Genomic DNA, 12,948 nt, shown 5'->3' with positions numbered 1-12,948 from the left:
AGAATAAAGATTTAGATTAGACAAAGCAGCAGATGTCTCCTGATCATTGTGGGAGATGAGAGCTGATGGGAAGATTGCAGCCTTGTGAGAGGATGAGGCTGGACACAGCTCAAAATCCTGTTTAAGAAGAGGGCTGGGTATATGTGTGCTGCCCCCGTGAAAGCAGCCGAGCTGCTCGGATCTGGGTTCACTGTGGCTCGAGGGTCTCCAGACCCAGGGTCGTGCGGCAACTCAAATGAAAGGGAGGTATTTACAGGGGAGTTGATGTATAGTTCGTGATGCCACCCGTGGTGTACAGTAATTTGGGAGTACCGCCGCTGCCGTTGGGAGTACCTGGGGTGATGAAGTGGGGCAGCAAGGTGTCGTAGCCCTCCACAAGTCGGGGGGAATGCCCCGGGACTCGGTATGAGGTGCCGTGGGATGCAAGGGTCACTCTTGTACTCACTCAGTTCATAAGCAGACGCTGACAACCGGGTAAACCAATTCTCTGGGTACCGCTGCCGCTGAGGGGAGCTCGTCCGGGTCCTGTCCCCTATAGTGTTGCCTGGTGATCCGTGACCTGCCTCCTGGCACTAAGTTTAACTTCAACATGGTGTCCCAGTAGTATGGAATTTGCCAGGCCCCGCTCCCTACTATGGCTAAGTGTGGGAGTTGCTCACAAGGCTCACGCTTGGGATTTTTTGGACCGTTTTGGATTGGAAAGTCCTATCCCCCTCGCTGCGCTAATGCCCCGATTCTGGAGCAGTTGGGAACAGATCATAAAGGCTCCGTTCTCCTCAGGTGAATTGTTGAGTTGCCTGAAGCTACTCCTCGACCCAGGGTCCATGTACCCCGTCTTGCCTTCGGTCCCAGACCAGTGATAGTGCTAGGCTGCCGGCTGTCCTCCTCGATGGGTCCAGGCACCTTGCCACAATCCCCTGCGACCGGGGGTCCGACTCCTCTAGGCCCAGACCACCGTCTGCAACCTAGATAGCTTCTCCGGGAGCCACGGCTCCCGATTTCCTCTCTCTCTGACTCTCTCTCTACACTACATTCCTCACCTCCCCTTCCTGACTCCACAGGTGGGCAACTCTATTCCACTCAAGCTGTCCACTGGTGTGCCTGGTGGGTGTAGTGCAGTGTGTATCTAGGATTTGATTTGCTGTTGGAGGCAACACCATTAAGATAGGGACCCAGAACCAAGAGAGAGGTGGAATACTGCACTAAAAGGCAGCTTGTGCAGTACCCTGTGATGACCTGATAGTCCAGGGACGTCACATATGTAACCCACGTAACATGCTGTGACTGTCTTTTCCCAAAGTAAACGCCATCCCTGACAAGACAATATTGGCCGCATAATCTAAACCAATTCTGATCAGATTCTCAAGTCACTGCTGACTAAAGTAGTGCCCACAGTGCTAGCCTCAGAGCAGTGCCCACAGTGCTAGCCTCAGAGCAGTGCCCACAGTGCTAGCCTCAGAGCAGTGCCCACAGTGCTAGCCTCAGAGCAGTGCCCACAGTGCTAGCCTCAGAGCAGTGCCCACAGTGCTAGCCTCAGAGCAGTGCCCACAGTGCTAGCCTCAGAGCAGTGCCCACAGTGCTAGCCTCAGAGCAGTGCCCACAGTGCTAGCCTCAGAGCAGTGCCCACAGTGCTAGCCCCAGAGCAGAGCCCACAGTGCTAGCCTCAGAGCAGAGCCCACAGTGCTAGCTCCAGAGCAGAGCCCACAGTGCTAGCCCCAGAGCAGAGCCCACAGTGCTAGCCCCAGAGCAGTGCCCACAGTGCTAGCCCCAGAGCAGTGCTCAAAGTGCTAGTCTCAGCAGTTCTCATAATGATAGCTTCAGAGCAGTACCCACAGTGCTAGCCTGTGAATAGTGCTCCTAATGATAGCCTCAGAGCAGTACTCATAGTGCTAGCCTGGGAAGATCGCTTATAATGATATCCTCAGAGCAGGGCCCATAGGGCTGACCTGAGAATAGTGCTCATAGTGATAGCCTCAGAGCAATGCCGATTATGCCAGCCTTAGAGTGGCACCCATAGTGCTAGCATAACGTCTGTACCCATAGAGGTAGCCTCAGAGTACAGTCATGGCCAAAAGTTTTGAGAATGCTACAAATATTAATTTTTACAAAGTCTACTGCTTAAGTTTTTCTAATGGCAATTTGCATATACTCCAGAATGTCATAAAGAGTGATCAGCTTAACAGCAATTACTTGCAAAGTCAATATTGGCTAAGAAAATGAACTTCAACCCCCAAAACACATTTCAACATCATTGCATTCCTGCCTTAAAAGGAGCAGCTAACATTGTTTTAGTGATTGTTCCATTAACACAGGTGTGGGTGTTGATGAGGACAGGGCTGGCAATCAATCAGTCATGATTAAGTAAGAATGACACCACTGGACACTTTAAAAGGAGGCTGGTGCTTGGTATCATTGTTTCTCTTCAGTTAACCATGGTTCTCTCTAAAGAAACATGTGCAGCCATCATTGCTCTGCACAAAAATGGCCTAACAGGGAAGAGTATCGCAGCTACAAAGATTGCACCTCAGTCAACAATCTATCGCATCATCAAGAACTTCAAGGAGAGAGCTTCCATTGTTGCCAAAAAGGCTCCAGGGCACCCAAGAAGGACCAGCAAACGCCAGGACCGTATCTTAAAACTGTTTCAGCTGCGGGATCGGACTACCAGCAGTGCCGAGCTAGCTCAGCAATGGCAGCAGGCTGGTGTGAGTGCTTCTGCACGCACTGTGAGGCGGAGACTGCTTGAGCAAGGCCTGGTTTCAAGGAGGGCAGCAAAGAAGCCACTTCTCTCCAGAAAAAACATCAGGGACTGACTGATATTCTGCAAAAGGTACAGGGAGTGGACTGCTGAGGACTGGGGTAAAGTCATTTTCTCAGATGAATCCCCTTTTCGATTGTTTGGGACATCTGGAAAACAGCTTATTAGGAGAAGAAGAGGTGAGCGCTGCCACCAGTCTTGTCTCATGCCAACTGTTAAGCATCCTGAAACGATTCATATGTGGGGTTGCTTCTCAGCCAAGGGAATCGGCTCACTCACAGTCTTGCCTAAAAACACAGCCATGAATAAAGAATGGTACCAGAATGTCCTCCAAGAGCAACTTCTCCCAACTGTCCAAGAGCAGTTTGGCGCCCAACAATGCCTTTTCCAGCATGATGGAGCACCTTGCCATAAAGCAAAGGTGATCACTGAATGGCTCATGGAACAAAACATAGAGATTTTGGGTCCATGGCCTGGAAACTCCCCAGATCTTAATCCCATTGAGAACTTGTGGGCAATCATCAAGAGACGGGTGGACAAACAAAAACCAACAAATTCTGGCAAAATGCAAGCATTGCTTATGCAAGAATGGACAGCTATCAGTCAGCATTTGCTCCAGAAGTTGATTGAGAGCATGCCAGGGAGAATTGCAGAGGTCCTGAAGAAGAAGGGTCAACACTGCAAATATTGACTTGCTGCATTAACTCATTCTAACTGTCAATAGAACCTTTTGGAACTCATAATATGATTGCAATTATATTTCTGTATGTGATGTAAACATCAGACAAACACAATTAAAAACCAGAGGGCAACAGATCATGTGAAAATATAATTTTGGTGTCATTCTCAAAACTTTTGGCCATGACTGTAGTCACATAGTGCTAACCATTGAGTGGTGCCCATAATGCTAGCCTCCAGAATGGTACCTACTGTATAGTGTAAAGGGTACTTTACACGCTGCGATATCGGTACCGACATCGCTAGTGAGCATACCCGCCCCCGTCGGTTGTGCGACACGGGCAAATCGCTGCCCGTGGCGCACAACATCCCTAACACCCATCACACGGACTTACCTTCCCTGAGACACGGCAGCCGTCCAATAGCAGAGGTGGGGCGGAGATGAGCGGCCGGAATATCCCGCCCTCCTCCTTCCTTCCTCATTGCCGGTGGACACAGGTAAGGAGATGTTCGTCGTTCCTGCGGTGTCACACATAGCGATGTGTTCTGCCGCAGGAACGACGAACAACATCGTACCTGCAGCAGCAATGATATTTGGAAAAGGAGCGTCATGTCAACGAGTAACGATTTTTCACGTTTTTGCGCTCGTTGATCGTCGCTCCTTGGTGTCAAACGCTGCGATGTCGCTAACGGCGCCGGATGTGCGTCACTAACGATGTGACCCCGACGATATATCGTTAGCGATGTTACAGCGTGTAAAGCACCCTTTAGCCTTATAAAAGTCCAACCAATATAGTGCCACTAAAACCTAAATAGCAGAAGAAGACATAGACTGACACTGCTCCTACTCTCCATAGTACTAATAGTCCCACACTGGCATTTCACATGTAGCCCCCAGTCCCTCTCTTTTCCTCAAGTCTTGTGTTGCACCTCAACAACATAAAAGTTTGACGATCCATCCATGTCCTCACTGATAGATTGGTCATATTGTGCTTTAGTCCACAAGTGGTACAGGACACAGATACAACACACTTTAGGGTGTTTTACACGCTGCGACATCGATAATGATATATCGTCGGGGTCACATCGTTAGTGACATCGCAGCGTGTGACACCAATGAGCGCCGATCAACAAGCGCAAAAACGTGAAAAATCGTTGCTCGTTGACACGTCCTTCATTTCCTTAATATCGTTGCTGCTGCAGGTACGATGTTGTTCGTCATTCCTGAGGCAGAACACATCGCTATGTGTGACACCGCAGGAGCGACGAACATCTCCTTACCTGCGTCCACCGGCAATGAGGAAGGAAGGAGGTGGGCGGCATGTTTCGGCTGCTCATCTCCGCCCCTCCTCTGCTATTGGACGGCTGCCGTGTAACGTTGCTGTGATGCCGCACCAACCGCCCCCTTATAAAGGAGGCGGATCGCTGGCCAGAGCAACATCGCAGGGCAGGTAAGTTCGTGTGACGGGTGTAAGCGATGTTGTGCGCCACGGGCAGCGATTTGCCCATGTCACACAACCGACGGGGGCGGGGACGCTCGCCAGCGATATCGATACCGATATCGCAGCGTGTAAAGTACCCTTATGACTGTCAGCTTTTGCATCCATGACTTGTGCTGCTTGTGGAATAAAACACAATACTAATAAATGATCACACAACGTCAGAGTAATACTACGTAAAGCAGGTGAAATAAGTATTGAACACATCACCAATTTTCTAAGTAAATATAAAAGTGCTATTGACATGAATTTCTCTCCAGATGTCGATATCTAATCCCGACAGGCAAAGAAATCAAACTATAGATGTCCATAAATTAAGTTATTGATACTAATGGTAAATGACACAGGGAAAAGGTATTGAATACATGAAGAAAGAGCATTGCAAAAAACCATGGGGAATCATGACGCCAGCTAAAATCTATCAGTAATTAGAAAGCAATTCTCCTACTTACATAAAAATATTAGCTGGTTCAACTGATGGCCTATAAAACGGTGTCTCATTATCAAGGTGCCACACAAAATACATTTCATGATGGGTAAAACCAGTGAGCTGTCTCAAAACCTTTGCAACCTTATTGTTACAAAACATACTGATGGCATTGATTACAGCTGAGTTTCTAAACTAGTGAAGATTCCAGTGAACAATTTTGGGGGCCATAATCCAGAAGAGGAAAGAACATCATTTCACCATAAAATCGCCATGACCAGGTGCTCCTCGCAAGATTTCAATTAAAGGAGTGAAAAGAATTATCAGAAAAATTGTTCAAGACCAGAAGACCACCTGTGTAGAGCTACAGAAAGACCTGAAATCAGCAGGTAAAATTGTTTAAAAAAAAAATAACTCACTCAACCTCCATGGCCTATATGCACGCTCACCACGCAAGACTCCATTGCAGAATTAAAAGCATGTTCAAGGGCATTTACAGTTTGCTGAACAACATTTAGATAAGCCTGTGTAATACTGGGAGAATATAGCCTGGTCTCTGGTTAGATGAGACCAAAATTGAACTCTCCGGGTGACATAATACACACCATGTTTGGAGGTCAAAAGGCAAATCACCCACAAAACACCATATCAACAGTGAAGTTTGGATGTGGGAACATCATGGTGTGGGGCAGTTTTTCAGCATTGGCACTGGCAAACTTTATATAAGTGAAGGATGGATGAATGGACACATTTAACGAAATATTCTTGATAAAAATAAAAATCTGCTGCCATCTACCAGGATGATGGAGATAAAATGAGGGTGGACATTCCAGCAAGACAATGATCCCAAACACACAGACAAGGAAACTCTCAATTTCAGAAAAAGAAAAGCTAGAATGGCCCAGACTATCATCTGAGCTGGATCCAATAGAAAATTTATTGAAAGAACTAAAGTTCAGAGTCCATTAAAAAACCCCACGGGACCTGCAGGAATTGAAGTGTTTGTGTGGTAGAATGGTCCAAAATCACACCTGAGCAATGCATGCAACTAGTGTCTCCATAGAGAAGGCATCTTGAAGCTTTTGTACGAAGTATTAAATAAATTTCAGTAAGCGTGTTCAATGCTTTTTCCCTGTGTCATTTCTCATTATTACACAAAAATTAATTTATGGACATCTATGATTTGATTTCTTGCTTGTGTGGATTGGATGGGTTGTTACCAACATCTAGTGAGAAATTCATGTCAATATCTCATTTAGAAATTTACTTAAAAAATTGGTGTAGTGTTCAATATTTGTTTCACCCGCTGTATATTGTATCTGTCTGCCTTGGAGCTGTATACAAAAAAGCAGAATATTTTAATCAAGGACATATTAATAGTTGAATAATGTTTTTTTACCATATTTTAGATGCTTTGGAACTGTTATCAAATAGTCTTAAAAACATTTTTTTAGCACAAGCAACAAACTATTAATTACACTCACCATGTAATTATCGGCATTTCCATAATCCCAGGTTGTCTATATCTATAACTGATGCTTAGGTTTTCCATACCTGCCTTTTGCTCTCAAGGTCACAGTTGGCGCATTGTACAATCTCTCCAGAGTCCGCAGAGCTGTCCACAAGGAACTTTAATAATCTATCCACTGGGGGTAGAGCATTGTTTCCTTTCACTATAGATTGATGCCTACAGGAATCAAACATAAAAAAAATCACCTTGTCAGAATACGTAGATGTGCCAGATAGTGCCTATTTTCACAGTGATAGACAATATATATATATATATATACTACACAATACATATACATACTGTATATATATTTAACGCAGGATGAAACAGATTGGATTTGGACCTCACTTATCCTTGGTTTTTTTTCTGAGAGAGTGGAGTCATGCTAATTGGCAACCACTCATGTATAGGTGACAGTCATCTTGTGTTTCTTCCGTTTCTAATAATTGCACCAACAGTTGTTGCCTTCTCACCAAGCTGCTTGCCTATTGTCCTGTAGCACCTCCCGACCTTGTAATGGTCTACAATTTTGTCCTTGGTGTCCTAGCTCTTTAGTCTTGGCCATGGTCGAGAGCTTAGAGTTTGATTGCGTGTGTGGACAGGTGTCTTTTCTACAGTTAATGGGTTCAAAGAGGTTAAATAATACAGGTAATGAGTGCAGAGTACAGCTCTGTGAGAGCCAGAATTCTTGCTGGCCGGAAGGTGATCAAATACTTATTTCATGTAATAAAATGCAAATTAATTATTTAGAAATCATACAATGTGATTTTTTGGGATTTTATTTTGTCTGCCACGGTTAAAGTGCACCTACGATAAAACAGGGATTTTATCAAATCTGGTCGGCTGGCTGGCACAATTATACACACCGATGGCTACAGGTATTATCCTTCATGTTTTTGGGCCCTTAATTCGTTTTTGATCTTGGTATTTTACCTCAGATATAGCCCATATGTATTATGACGGTTTTCTGTGGGTATGGTGAGATGCTGGCGCATTTACATCGCCATGTCTTTTTATGTACTATGATATAGACCACTTTGGCTTTATTTGCACCTTATATTTATAGTTTTTATTATAGGTGCCATATATATTATTCATGGTGATGCTCTGCATTGCTTGCACCTGCTCCATATCCTGAGTTATTGTGCCATCTTGTGTGTTTTTCATGTTTCACACTAAGTGTTATTTATTTACATTCTGATATTCATTATTCCTGTGTCAGCCCCCCTCTTATCATCATTTTAAACCCTTTTTGATGTTTTTATGATATTGTGACAATAAAATTTAATGATTTTATTACAATTGTGGTTTTTTTGGCTATATTTTTTTGGTTCTATGATTATATAATAGCCTTATCAGTAATTATTTGGAGTGTGAGACTTCATTTGGTGATAGTCCTGTGTACACACCATTGTGCTCCAGTTGGTTCTAATCGGTGTAATTTTATCAAATCTGTAGTACTCAGCCCAATAAGTTACACATTGCTGGAATCAGGGTCTCTGACCCAGATGGGTTAACAACAACTTGGTGAGATGTTCCCTTTAAATTAGTATTTCTTTCATCATTCTACAAAATCTAAGTGACAACCCATGAAGTGGACCTGATTGTCACCCAAATTATTCAAAAACAGATATACAGTGAAATTCCCTTAATCCAGCATGTGATAATGCAATAGTCTGGAAGCTATTACTTGCACATCTCTGTAATATAAATTTCTCCAAAGAGTCCAGGACCTATAAGATCTAATTAATGCTGAATCAATTATATTTTACAGTAGTCTTACTGACGTCGTAAGTGACAATTCTCCAAAAGGTGCTCAAAACCCTGAGAGCTGTGCTCCTCCAAGTAATATAGGCTGGATGTGAGATGTGTGCTCCTCCAAATAATATAGGCTGGATGTGAGATGTGTGCTCCTCCAAGTAATATAGGCTGGATGTGAGATGTGTGCTCCTCCCAGTAATATAGGCTGGATGTGAGATGTGTGCTCCTCACAGTAATATAGGCTGGATGTGAGATGTGTGCTCCTCCCAGTAATATAGGCTGGATGTGAGATGTGTGCTCCTCCAAGTAATATATGCTGGATATAAGATATGTGCTCCTCCCAGTAATATAGGCTGGATGTGAGATGTGTGCTCCTCCAAGTAATATAGGCTGAATTTGAGATGTGTGCTCCTCCCAGTAATATCGGCTGGATGGGAGATGTGTGCTCCTCCCAGTAATATAGGCTGGATGTGAGATGTGTGCTCATCCCAGTAATATAGGCTGGATGTAAAATTTGTGCTTCTCCAAGTAATATAGGCTGGATGTGAGATGTGTGCAACTTCCAGTACTATAGACTGGATGTGAGATGTGTGATCCTCCCAGTAATATAAACTGGATGTGAAATTTGTGCTACTCCAAGTAATATGGGCTGGATGTGAGATGTGTGCTCCTCCCAGTAATATAGGCTGGATGTGAGATGTGTGCTCCTCCCAGTAATATAGGCTGGATGTGAGATGTGTGCAACTTCCAGTACTATAGACTGGATGTGAGATGTGTGATCCTCCCAGTAATATAGGCTGGATGTTAAGATGTGTGCTCCTCCCAGTAATACAGGCTGGGTGTAAGATGTGTGCTCCTCCCAGTAATATAGGCTGCATGTAAGATGTGTGCTCCTCCCAGTAATATAGGCTGGGTGTAAGATGTGTGCTCCTCCCAGTAATATACAAAACAAGAATGCCGCAGAGACACCTCAGGGAGATCAACATCCAACACCGCGGAGCCCCATCACGTGTTGCTCAACGCAGTGACACTAGAACAAGGTCCCCTGGGAAAATATGCAAAACAAGAATGCTGCGGAGACACCATCACATGTTTCTCAACGCTGGCAGGAAACTAGCCAGGTCTTTCACCGGGAAGGAACAACCACGGGAAGGGCAGTCTCCAGTTAAGGAGACCACCTATGCCAAACATGGTATCCATCCACAGACAGCTGCAAAACATTCTTGTTTTGCATATTTTCCCAGGGGACCTTGTTCTAGTGTCACTGCGTTGAGAAACACGTGATGGGGCTCCGCAGTGTTGGATGTTGATCTCCCTGAGGTCAACCATCCTTATCTATGTACCTCCCAGTAATATAGGCTGGATGTGAGATGTGTGCTCCTCCCAGTAATATAGGCTGGATGTGAGATGTGTGCTCCTTCCAGTAATATAGGCTGGATGACAGATGTGTGCTCCTCCCAGTAATACGGGCTGGGTGCAAGATGTGTGCTCCTCCCAGTAATATAGGCTAGATGTTACATTGTCGCCTTTTATCTGATACTTGGATTAATGTCCACAATTTTGCATGCTAAAAAGACAAACATGCTAGTTATGAGCGTGAGTGCTCAAGTAGGATCCAGTCCTGTAACTTCGGATAGACAGACAAGGCTCTCCAATAAGTGGAAAAGACATTATTTATTTGGTGATATAGCAGCAATCCAGCATGTGAAAATTTTTTGTCTAAATTTGACCATCATCAGTTTATGGATTGCTTAAGGTAGGCTGCCTGGAAATGAGATTGTAAAAGAAGGTATGCCTTGTTGGTTCAAAAAGAAAAAAAAAACTGGACATGTCAACAGATCCAAAAATTATAATATCTATGATAATTAACATAGCTGCAAGTGCCATCCATAAAAACACAGATAAATACGTACGAGAAAAACATATGGTCCTAACAGTTATGAACTCCACTTTAGATGTTTATCGCCTAATCTTCCTTTTGAGTACCTAGTAATTATTACTTTTTGATATAGAAGAATTACATTGTTTATTTTCTCTGGATGAAGCCACATTAAGTGGCGAAACGAGTGGGATCTATTGTGCTATGGTATTATCTATTTATTTTTGTGTGTGGTATATACCATTGTTGTTAGGTTTTATGATTAGATGATTTCATATAGTTGTAGGCTTCACAATGTCTTTCTACAGATCATGTCTGTATGTCACGATGTGACTACAGATGTCATGTCAGGTACTAGTGGTCTCTCGGCGAATGGCACAACACAGCGGGAACACCTGGTTACTGTTTGGCAGGGGGAGGGGGATGACCCCTGCAAGTGGCGCAATAAAAAGGGAACACAATATAACAGTGGGCCCAGGCGCTAGGGAAAGGGGAATGGTGACACCTGCTACTAACACTCACCTTAGTCTGATCTCTGCACTCTTTAATGTCCCTAAACAGGTCTTACCCCCCGTGCACTGATCAGATACCTAGGCCCTTGCAAGCCCTGAACTCACCCTGACTATTGATGGCCAGCGAGATGCTACTCTTGTCCCTGCAAATAAGATAGATAATACAAACAGGTGGGGTAAGGTGGAACAAAGAGGACTCCAAGGTTTCTTCAACAAGAACTTTGTAGCTGCAACAGTAACAACACCACAGCTCTGCAAAGAAAAGTTCAACATGGACAGTTAAGGAATGAGCTATAGCTGGCCTAGGGAGGAGTGAGGAGCAGATATTATTAGCAGAAGGGACTTGCTTCAACTGTGGCTATAACTACTTGTTAGATCACTGCATGACTGCATGATAGAAATGTGTGGCGCCCCTGAGGCTTCAGTCGCCACATAGTACTGCATCTGATTTAAGGTGTAGTGCTTAACCCTGATCTGGAGGAGGTCGGTACCGGTTTCACCACTTACACACTCAAATACACCACCAGGTTGCCCTCCCCAGTGGGGATCGGGCTAGGGTAGGGTCTTAAGGTAGCCTTTAAACATGGGCGGCACCACCCACTAGTGACAGGGACCTGGGGGACGAGCAGCCACCAGGGGTAGTCAGGAGCCAACACAACAGTTAGGAGTTCTCCAGCAGGAGAGGAAAGGAGCAGACGTGTCTCATGGGTGCTCTGGTGGGACACAGGAGTTCACGCGGTTGCCGAGTGGAGATCTTCATTGCTCCCTCGGAACTGGCACCACACGCAGGGTGCAGAACCCTAGAGAAGATCATTCTCCAAGTTAGTTTTCTAGAATCTGCCAGGACGGGGAGGTTTCAAGCTTCCCTGGCCACAAAGAGCCTGAAAGCACAGTGCCATATAGGATCCAGGGCCTTGGAAAGCATCAGGCTCCATTGCGGAGCCGCGGTATCTGCAAATAGGGACAAGAGTACTACTCTACATGGACTGGGGTCCCCAAGTAGCTTTAAGCCACGGCGATACAACCCACAAGGTGCTAGAAGGAAGCGGCCCACCGAGTACCACACCGGACTGACCTCCGAAGGAATCCGGGTTCGACAGGGCCCATCACAGCGGGTGACCAGTAATACCCGGGCAAGCAGCAAAAAGTGTGAGTAAAGAAAGGACGGAGCATTGCCCCCCCACCTCCCCCCAGGGCATTTGCGGAGGCCGTCATGACACCTGATTGGTGGGGAGGTCAGGTCGTCATGGGTGGGGGAGGGGGAGGGACCCCGATTTTGAACGAAAGGGATAGCCCAGGGGGAGGAACGGCACTTTTCCCGCTCCTGTGACTCAAGTGAGAGTCCCACCCGCCCTCCCTAATATTTTGGGGTATGACTGGGATGTGCAGTTGGTGGGAGGGGGTGGTATGGGGTTGTTTCTCGGGTCGTAGTGGCTGGTTGGCGTTTTCATTGGTGGGTCCTTGAAGTTGGTTTAAAATTGGTTTGGGGAATCCATCCGGGTATGGATCCCCTCATTGGCAGAATGGATGATCACCTGGTGATTTTGGGGGGAATCCCGACGGGGTATGTCAGGGCCCCTGTGGGTGTGTTTGGGGTTAACGGAGGATTAACCCTTACCGTTTGGTGCTCCTGAGCCAGTGTGAGTAACGGCTGGGAGAAAGTTGGTTTTATGGTTCGGTTTGTAGGGATCACCAGGGTTTGTAGCTTCAAGGACCTCACCATATTGCAATTTTATTGGTTATGTATTTTGTTTAATAAATGGCTGCTATGGCCAAAATTATCCAAAGATAACTTGGTGTCTGCGTAGTTATTTTAGATAAGAAATGGGAATGGAGGGGTGGAGCATGAAAGAAGACCGGAGTCAACAATTCCAGGGTCAAGACACCTGGAACCGCAGCATCTGACTTGGACTCTTTTTACCGG

General features: G+C 45.5%; 1 protein-coding gene across 1 annotated transcript in view; it reads right to left on the bottom strand.

The window, feature by feature from the left end:
* Positions 1 to 12,948, bottom strand: part of LOC142272546 (RING finger protein 207-like) — a gene marked incomplete at its 3' end in the record, with an annotated part of 58,742 nt that overhangs the window by 28,422 nt on the left and 17,372 nt on the right. The window contains exon 3 of the mRNA XM_075332506.1: positions 6,917 to 7,049. Within this exon, the coding sequence (XP_075188621.1) occupies positions 6,917 to 7,049 (133 nt within the window). The remainder of the gene's footprint in view (positions 1 to 6,916; positions 7,050 to 12,948) is intronic.

This window comes from Anomaloglossus baeobatrachus, unplaced genomic scaffold (genome assembly GCF_048569485.1).
Source record: "Anomaloglossus baeobatrachus isolate aAnoBae1 unplaced genomic scaffold, aAnoBae1.hap1 Scaffold_3516, whole genome shotgun sequence".
Lineage (NCBI taxonomy): Eukaryota > Metazoa > Chordata > Amphibia > Anura > Aromobatidae > Anomaloglossus > Anomaloglossus baeobatrachus.
Note: the sequence above shows the minus strand (reverse complement) of the source record. Positions and strands in the feature narration are given on the sequence as shown.